The sequence below is a fragment of the Musa acuminata genome, chromosome BXJ3-6, assembly GCF_036884655.1.
Source record: "Musa acuminata AAA Group cultivar baxijiao chromosome BXJ3-6, Cavendish_Baxijiao_AAA, whole genome shotgun sequence".
NCBI classification, from domain to species: domain Eukaryota; kingdom Viridiplantae; phylum Streptophyta; class Magnoliopsida; order Zingiberales; family Musaceae; genus Musa; species Musa acuminata.
This window is the reverse complement of record NC_088354.1, coordinates 37,591,108-37,600,166: the sequence shown is the minus strand read 5'-3', so window position 1 is coordinate 37,600,166 and position 9,059 is coordinate 37,591,108. Positions and strand designations below refer to the sequence as shown.

Genomic DNA, 9,059 nt, shown 5'->3' with positions numbered 1-9,059 from the left:
AAATAACATTTGGCTAGTCTTTTTTTTTTCTTATTCGTTCGAGTGTGGACTGTTGCCCCTTCTATCGTATTTATTGTACATACAAGCATTCAAATAAATATAGACAATTACTGCATGTGACATTTTTTTATTATTTATGAATATTTTTTAATTGCAAGCAAAAGCAATGCCCGAGATAAGCAAGTAAACAGAAACCGGAGTCCTATAAATAACTTCGAATTTTTTACTTTAGAAATAAATAAAATAAGCCGGAAAAAACCCAAGTCAAATTACCAGTCCGCGAATGTCGGCCCAGAATGGTCCTATTTCGGGGTGGGCCCACTGCTAGTTTGGACCCACCAACTGCAGCCTAGCTTCCCATCGCGTTTCCTGTCTTCGCCCGTCGACGACACCAACAGCAATAACAGCATGAGGTTGACAACGACAGCGACGCTGCGGTAATCGCAACAAACTACGCCAACCCGTCGCCGACTCCATCTCGAAGATCAATCGATAAAACGCATCTCTTCCCTTCGCTTCGCTCCTCAATTCCGGGGTTCCATAGAGGATCAGTGTCTCGATTTGCCCCTTCTCTTCTGTTGCCTTTGAGGAAATCCGATGACGACGTGCTTCGATCGCTGGGAGAAAGATCCCTTCTTCTCTTCCGCCGAGGAAGTTCAGGAATCGGCCGATAGGTATTTCAACTCTGGTTGGCTATTCATTTTATCCCCCTTCTGATTTCCCCTCTACTAATTGTCCTCTTTTTAGGTTGGAATCTGTCTATAGAAGATGGATCCACGAAAGCAAGGACGCCCCGGTTTTGAACCGATCCGGCGGTGCCGAAGATTCATCTATGGAGCTCCTCAGTGAGCTCCGGACTGCACTTGGCACCGCAAAATGGCAGGTAAGGTCCGAGTTTTATCCTTTTATGGTATAATGTTCGGATCTTGTATGGGTTGTCTGTGAAAGTTGTGCGACCACTTTTGAGATTGCGATGCCATTGCCGGAAATTTTGCAGCTTGAGGAATTCGCCAAGGCAGTAAGGTCGAATGACAAGGCGTGTTCAGCTGGAGATGGTACAAGAGCTCGGCATGACCAGTTTGTCTCAGCAATTGAGAACAAAATATCTGAGGTGGAGATTTCGCTGTTGCAATGCAATCGGAACGATAGGGAGACCAAATTGACGTGGGTTCAATTGGATGAAGGAGAACGGGATGAGCTGGCCCTTTTCCTCTCGCTTCCTTCCTTACCAAAGCAAGAGAATTTGGTGGCAGCTCCTGCAGAGAGCCAGTCAAACATGAATGTTGAGGGTGAACACAGAAAATGTATTCACAATTTAGATGAAATCAGCCGAATGGGAGGAAATGAGAAGGTGCAAGGACATAGGAGGATTGTGAGTGCTAGTGGTGATATTGGATCATGGAAAATTTCACTTTCTCCTGAGGATGGTCCTTGTAGATCTTCTGAAGAGAGTATTGTTTTACCCCCTCACAAAGTACCCAGCTTGTCCTGTCTGATGAAGGCTATAGAATCCACATCAAATGTTAAGTTGTCAAAAAATGGTTTTAGGAAATGGAAGGGCCACGATCATCATCAACCAGAAGAGTTGATTCCATTAAGGAATAACTCTCAGGTGAGAAATAAATTTTCATCTTTAGTTTCTCAGGCTTTTGATAACATATTTTGAAAATTTCATCATCATCCCATGATTACTTAACCACTGTCTGTTATCATGATATTTTTATTGCAATTTTAGGACACCAATGTTTGCTATGAAAAAAGCAAGAGCTGGCTCAATTGTTCTGGTGCTGAGGATTACAATAAGCAGTTTTATGGATGGTTGGGTGCTTTTAATAGACAGCTCCAAAGGTCTCAATACCATATCCAATATGGTCGGCTGACCCAAATATTTGTGTCTGCAATTTTCGTTATTTTGTTCCTAGGTGAGTTATCCTTGCATTTTAATAATTGATTCAGATCAAAGTCCTTGAGAGGAAAAATATTTTGCCACTTCTGGCTTCCTTTCAAAAAATTAGTCTGTGGTCAACCAAGAAGCAAAGATCTGATATCTTGGCTGTGATTAATTTTTTAAATGCCAATCATATTATGGGCTTTTTGCTAGCATGTTTAGACTTTATCTAATTTATTTTTTGGTTGAAATGGATCAGGTCACTGAATGTTTTTTGTAGTCCTAGTTTTTGGGGGTGCCTTTGTCATTGTGGGTAGATTTTTTTAAAATATGCAATAGTATCCTTAAGTTCTCTCCAAAATTGTTAATGTGTCTACCATATCCATGGGTTTCATAGGCCTGGAGTTTAAACATTGAACTTATTAGTCAACATGAAATATTTAGGTTGTTTAGAATTAAGATGTGGATGAGCAATGGCAGGGCAAGGTAGGCCTACACTGTTCAGTGTGTTCTCTGGATTTGGAATCATTATGTAAAACTGAAATATATTGAAAAATTGTATTCCTTATTTCAAAAAGTTATCTTTCATAAATTCTATTCTAATGTCCCAAATTTTTTCCTTGGATTCTGCTTCTTGTGTTTATGGTATTATTCCTCAAAAAACTCAACTTCACTTATTAAGAAACTCTATGCTCAGTAGATAGTGATGTTTATCTCAATTATAAAATTGGAGATTTACCTAGATTATCTAAAGTGTAACTGAAGGCTTTCTAGGTCCTTTATTATAGGTTTAGTGTAGTGCTTAATTATGAATTGTGGACATGGAATGGTATAAACTTTGAATAGTAAATTACAAACTTCACAACAATGTTTTTGTTGAATGGTTCAAGTGGTTTTTCGTTCTGTAGCAAGTTGTTTTTGTTCAAATAAACTCTCGAAAAAAGATGAATCATAGGAATATCTTACTTGCTCAAGTGGAGCTAGTTAATGATCAACTCAACTTCACATATTAAGAAATTCTATGCGTGGTAGATAGAATCGGAGTTTTCCCTAGACTAAGCTGAAACAGAAGGCTTTCCAGGACTTTATTATAGTTTCGATGTAGTGCTTAATTATAAACTGTTGACACAGAATGGTATAAACTATGAAGGGCAAGTGACAACAATGTTCTCGTTGAATGGTCGACATGGTTTTGGTTGCAAAGCAAGTTGTTTTTTGTCAAATAATTTCTCTTGTTTTATCTATTGGTCTGTGAGCTGGGTTTATAATGCATTAGTGCCCCTTCCCCAACTATTGGAAGAGCAAATACTTCAAAATTTTAAACTAGATGGCATGACATCATTCTTTCTTTTTTTTTTTCTTTCTATATCTTTGGCACCAGAAGAGCATCATGTTTCTCTTTCAGCTAGTATATTCCTAGTTGAAGCAATTCTTGATTTATGTGCTTCATCTTTGAATTTCATGATTGTTGGGTTAAATTTTGGTACCATGTCAAGGGTTTATAATTAGGAAAGTTTGAAAAAACTATCATCCATAGTAATTGTCAAAAGTGGAAATCATTCTTGACTTAGCTATGAACAGATACATATTTTATTGTCAAAAAATTAAAATAATGACTGGTAGAGTGACCAGGGCCATCTCTGTCACTTTCCCACAGAAAGTATTACTGTGTGATTATACTTATCAATGAAGTCATCGTGTAGATCAATAATACAATAGAATTCTCAAGGATTTGTTTTTTGAAATTCAATATTTTTTGTTACTTAGAAAAATTTGAATGTAGGAAAACTCAAATCATGATTCCAGATATAATAAACTTACTAGGAAACATAATAAGTTTAATGAGGAACATCAATTGATGACATGGCTTGAACTGTTGAAGACCAAAAGTTCTTTAACATGTAAATTTGGTCGTCACACATACTTAAGAAATATTTACTATTTGTAGCTGTAACTAAAATTCTTGAGACAACTTTTGATTATTAGATTGTGACCTTAAAAGTTCTGGTTGCAATTGAGCCAGGAGTGAAATAGAGTTGCTATTCTTGTTGGAAAAGTAGCATGCTTATTATGCTTTAAGACTTTTATGAAGACTGCTATCTTGTGTTTTGAGGTAGGAAATTTTAAAAGTAATCTCTTTAATTGCAATGCTATTTCCCAAAGTTGTGTTTCATTTATCTTAGGGTTTACTAGTAGTTGTGGTAATACTTAGAATTGGCTATATTTAGTTTGTTTGTGGGACCAGAAGAATGCAGCACATGTTATCATTCTTTATCTGCATTTTTCTGAAGTTGGAAATTAAATTCGTCTCTTCTGGAGTCCCATGATTTATATTGAATTGAGAATTATAACTTTAGGATTGCACATACTGTAAATCTTGTAATAGTCTTATATTTGCTGCAGATGTGGTTTCTGTCTTAAACCTTTTAGTGCCAGCAACCCATAGTTGACAAGAATAGAAATCATAGCATTAGCTAACTTTTTTTTTCAAATTCTTGCAGTCTTCCTTGTAGTGCGGGCAATCTAGAAGAGCAGGAAAATTATTTCTGATAATTTGTAGGTTACATCCAAGGATGTATCGCAACTTGGTAATTGTAAGCTAATTTCCTCTTTTTATGAATACATGAGCATGAAAAAAACAGCTTCCATCAAAACATGTGGTATTTTTCAATGTAGAAACTTATTTATCCTAAATCATGTGTTCTATTCGTTAACTTTTAGTTTAAATCAGGAGGGTGTGTTCTAAGTTGGTATTTCGGCAATTGTAAGTTAACTTCCATTTTTTTTCTTGAAGTCATGCTCCTAGAAAAAAAGAGTGACCCAATTGCTTCAAAATGGCAATTTAAAACTACTTTGAAGTTTAGGTTGATGGTTTAAAAATTAAATTTAAAGGAAATGGTGTGCTCATGTCCATGAAAGTTGGATTCATATTGAGTATTTCTGTGTAGAATGGAAGTAAACACTTGTCTGAAGTTTGCATGAGTGATCCTTGTGGAATCTGCCTTCACAAATTTTGTTCACATTTCTTGTTCTTTATGCTATGTAAATTATTTCTATTTCCTATTCAACCCCCACTTAAACCATGCCAATTCAATGGATAGTACTTTTAACCATGCTTAACCATCATATGAGTTATGTAGCATAGAAAACTTAAAAAAAGCTGTTTAGTGTCTGATTAGGTATAATAGCGTTTAAGATGTTATTTACACGGTAAAAAGGTCTGGATTTTGAGTCATGTTATTAGTTTTTTGATGGGGTAAAAACAGAGGCTCCTGAAATATTTGACCATTTTTTTTATTCAGTTATCAAAGTGAGTCAATATTTTCCTTGCCAAAGAAAAATTAGGGATCAGGATCCTATTCCAGAAACGTAAAATAGTGGTAAATAGTTGTAGTTTGAACGCATGAACAACACAAAAACCTTTTGAAATGGTCGTATATGCAAAGAATTTGAAAGAAGATACTTTTGATGTAGGCATCATTTTTGGTTCCAAGAGCATAAAAAAGCTACTGAAGGGAATAGAACTCTAAAATTATAAAGAATATGCAACATATTGACATAATTACATGACTATTTTGATGAGTTTATGTAGTCGAGTTTGCTGTAAAAATTAATTACTTTCATGAGAAGAACCAAAAGATCAATAATTGTCCTAAAAATCTTGGTTGATCAACTTTCTGATTTCTTCTCTATCACTATCTGTCTCTTTTTTTCTCAGTATTAGATATGCTTTATAAATTGCTAAATATTATCTGGACAAATCTCCCCTGCTTGGAGTATAGATTGTTCATGTGTGTCCATTTTTGGAACAAAAAAAGCCTTGAAGACTCGCACAAGGTGGTCGCATATTTTACTAAATGGTATTGCAATACACTATAATTCTCTACGAGTGAGATACAAACGTATGGAACGCATACTTGTAGTATTATTTTGTGGGGTTGGAGATTCACATTTTCACCATATGTACCTTTTTTTGTTTATAATCATGTCAAATAAACAATATTTTAAAAGGAAGTGATATAGAAGTGTTTTTGTTTTCTTATAAATGATAAATGACAAAGATGGGACTTTTATGGACAAATAAGGATTTTACCAGCTAACACCATCGTGAATCCCATGTACATGGAAGTACTTGCACTTCAATGTTTGTAATCAATCAGAGAACATTTAATCTGTCAAATTTTGGTCGTCACGGCTTCTCCGTTTTGTGGAGAGGTGATTCACCACGTTTTGTATGATCATTTTTAGCTAATATAGTCTCCTTTCATAAATTAAAAAAAACATTTAATCAGCCGGAGTGCCAACATCCAAACATGTAAACAACATTGCTTATATATATATATATATATATATATATATATATATATATATATATATATATATATATATATATATATATATATTTCTTGAGAAAAATTTTAGTTTTAGATTTTTCTTGATAGGTACCTCAGCTTTAAGTTTTCCCATTTTGTGTTTTTTTTTTTTTTCTCTTAACACCCTAAATGTGTACATCGTCGTCTCTCACCTCTACCTTGTCACCTTCGTGTTCTTGTCTCTACCTCGTTCCACTCCATCATGGTTATCATCGTCAAGTCATTCTATCATGGTTATTTATTAAAAAATTAATAAAATAACATTATCTTGTCACCTCCGTGTTGTTGTCTCTACCTCGTCACCTCCACTCCATCATGGTTATCATCATCAAGTCATGAGGCCCTGTAAATCCTAACCTCGCACCTGTGAAGCCTTATCCTAGGCATCGATTACTCTTGTCGACACTATCATCCTCTCTATCTATTGCTCTCATCTCTTCATTGTCATCCCGTAATTTTCACAACCTCACCCCTTGTTTCCACTCACTTTGAAGGCTCTTACCTCGTCCCATCCCTCACCATCAATAGCCACCCTATCCTCCACCTCCCCTCCTCTTCAATCTGCATCGTTAGATAATGATGATGCCTTACGACGAGAAAAAAATAGCAACGATGGATATTTATGATATTATAGAAAAAAAAACACCAAATGAGGAGCTTCCATCTTACTATTCATAATCTCTTAAAAAATTAATAAAATAATATTATACTATTCATACTCCTCTAATTCTATTTCAATCTTGCTTTTTTTTCTTTTATTCCTTTCATACAGCCCGACTCTCCCCGCCGCATGTGTATCCTACTAACTTGCAAAAGCTTGGAACATAACATCTTCTAAGTTAATCTAATTAGCCTATAAGATTATATCTTATGAACTATTACATAATAATGTATATAACCTTAAAGATATTAAATCATTATAACAAACATTAAAAACTATTTTTTACATTCTCCTTTTCGATCTTCAATTTGTCCTATATTATCATTTATCTTTTTTTTTATCATTTTACATCACCTCCATTGATTAAGAGGAGTAGGAGGGAAAAAAAATAAGAAAAAAGAAAAAATATTATAAATAAGAAGTGAAGAGATTTTTTTAGAATTAAGTTATAAATTGAGAATATATATATGTCTATTTACAAAAGGATAACTTAGAAATATTTAAAATTCTTAACAAAAGTCATAAATTAAAAAATAAAAGATAATAATCTCTAATGAGAAATCTAAATGACAATCTAGAATTTTGCATGTCGTATTTGCGAGCATCTCCCACGTCGCCCTTTTCTAGACCGTGACTGTCTCCTTCTGTCTCCATGGTTACATTTACAAGAAGGAATGCCATACAAAGCAGCTACAACTGCATCTATGTGGTATTTGATGCTGTGTTTTTCTTATTTTTGCCATATATTTTCGATTGCAAACAACCAAAAATTGCTAGATGCATCATTTCCAACTTGGCTGGTGATTCAAGCAAGACAAAGAATTGAATTGAACCAAACACAGCTCATGCACTTTATGTCTAATGTCATGTTCAATTAATCCCATTCCATACCATCATTTTGAAGTCGCTATTTTTACCCTTCTTCTAACCCCACCCTATGGAAAACCAAAAACAAAAAAACAAAACAAAATGACTTTCTTGAGGTGAGGCACGTTATTTTAAACTGAATCCGATTTTAATTAAGATAATTAACATTATTTTTAAAAATTGTTAAGAATAATTAGGGAATTCATTTGGAAGCACATTAGACTTTGTCATAAAAAAAAAATTTGCTTTAAGATTATGAGGAGATTCCATCCCACCAACACAAACATGGAGGAAAAAGAAATTTTTAATTTTAAAGAGTAACATAAAAAAGGAAAATAAAATTATGTGAAGTGCATATGATACAAGTTTCTTGAGGAGTCCTCTCTAAAAAAAAATAAGTAGGCGATCGATCTTTTGCGACCCTTAGTGATCTAAACAATTATATATTAATGAAGCCATAATGATTGAATAAGAAAATACGGATGGAATAACTTCCAAAAGAACAAAAGACAAAGGTTCTCTCCATAGAACCTTTCACTTGTGTTTTGTGTTGCACGCATGCACCTCAAAACAAAAGGAAATTCTTGATACATAATCTATGATCGAATCAAATTTTACATAATTGGAAAGGTATCAATAGGCAAATATGATATTTTTTTTCCAAATGAGATGACATCAAATCAAAATCAAACTATTCTTTGGCATCCTCTTTTCATTTAATATTTGTTTGAGTTCCTAAGCAAGCTTCGTAGGTATATGAATGCTAGTCTTAAATAGTTTTATGAAAATATCTATAATTTGATTATTTCATTCCTTACTTTATACCTCAGATATCTCACATGAACATACTTGTTTCTAATACAATCGATCCGATTCTTGGATAACTTGAAAGATAAAAAATTATCACAAAAAAATATGATTGACACATTTTGCTCAAATTATATATATATATATATATATATATATATATGTGTGTGTGTGTGTGTGTGTGTGTGTGTGTATGTATGTATGTATGTATATAAGTTTGGTTAAGGTTAGGAACCTATTTGGGTCATTTACAATATTTTAATGTTTACAGTGTTTTTATTATGATGATCAAAACACTATAGTAGACTATTTTTTATTTTTATTTAGATGATATTATTTTTAAAATATTATAAATATATATTTAAATTCTAATATGATTTATTAAATGATTTATAGTCTGTTTTAATTTTATATGACTTATTTATAATATTTTTTGATAGTATTAAAGTATTTTTGTTGAAGT

The 9,059-nt window shown here is 33.5% G+C and overlaps 1 protein-coding gene across 1 annotated transcript; it reads left to right on the top strand.

The window, feature by feature from the left end:
• Positions 1 to 406: 406 nt before the first annotated feature.
• Positions 407 to 4,602, top strand: LOC135640465 (uncharacterized). The gene is made up of 5 exons (XM_065154924.1): positions 407 to 674; positions 748 to 883; positions 998 to 1,612; positions 1,736 to 1,922; positions 4,390 to 4,602. The coding sequence occupies exons 1-5, from the start codon at positions 598 to 600 to the stop codon at positions 4,413 to 4,415; spliced, it is 1,041 nt and encodes a 346-aa protein (XP_065010996.1). The 5' UTR covers positions 407 to 597; the 3' UTR covers positions 4,416 to 4,602.
• Positions 4,603 to 9,059: the final 4,457 nt, after the last annotated feature.

What these genes read in the sequence shown, in the direction of transcription:
- LOC135640465 (XM_065154924.1), top strand. Translation starts at nt 598, where the DNA reads ATGACGACGTGCTTCGATCGCTGGGAGAAAGATCCCTTCTTCTCTTCC. An exon ending in GTTCAGGAATCGGCCGATAG is followed by an intron (nt 675 to 747) that starts GTATTTCAACTC and finishes TCCTCTTTTTAG; the next exon opens with GTTGGAATCTGTCTATAGAA. An exon ending in TTGGCACCGCAAAATGGCAG is followed by an intron (nt 884 to 997) that starts GTAAGGTCCGAG and finishes GAAATTTTGCAG; the next exon opens with CTTGAGGAATTCGCCAAGGC.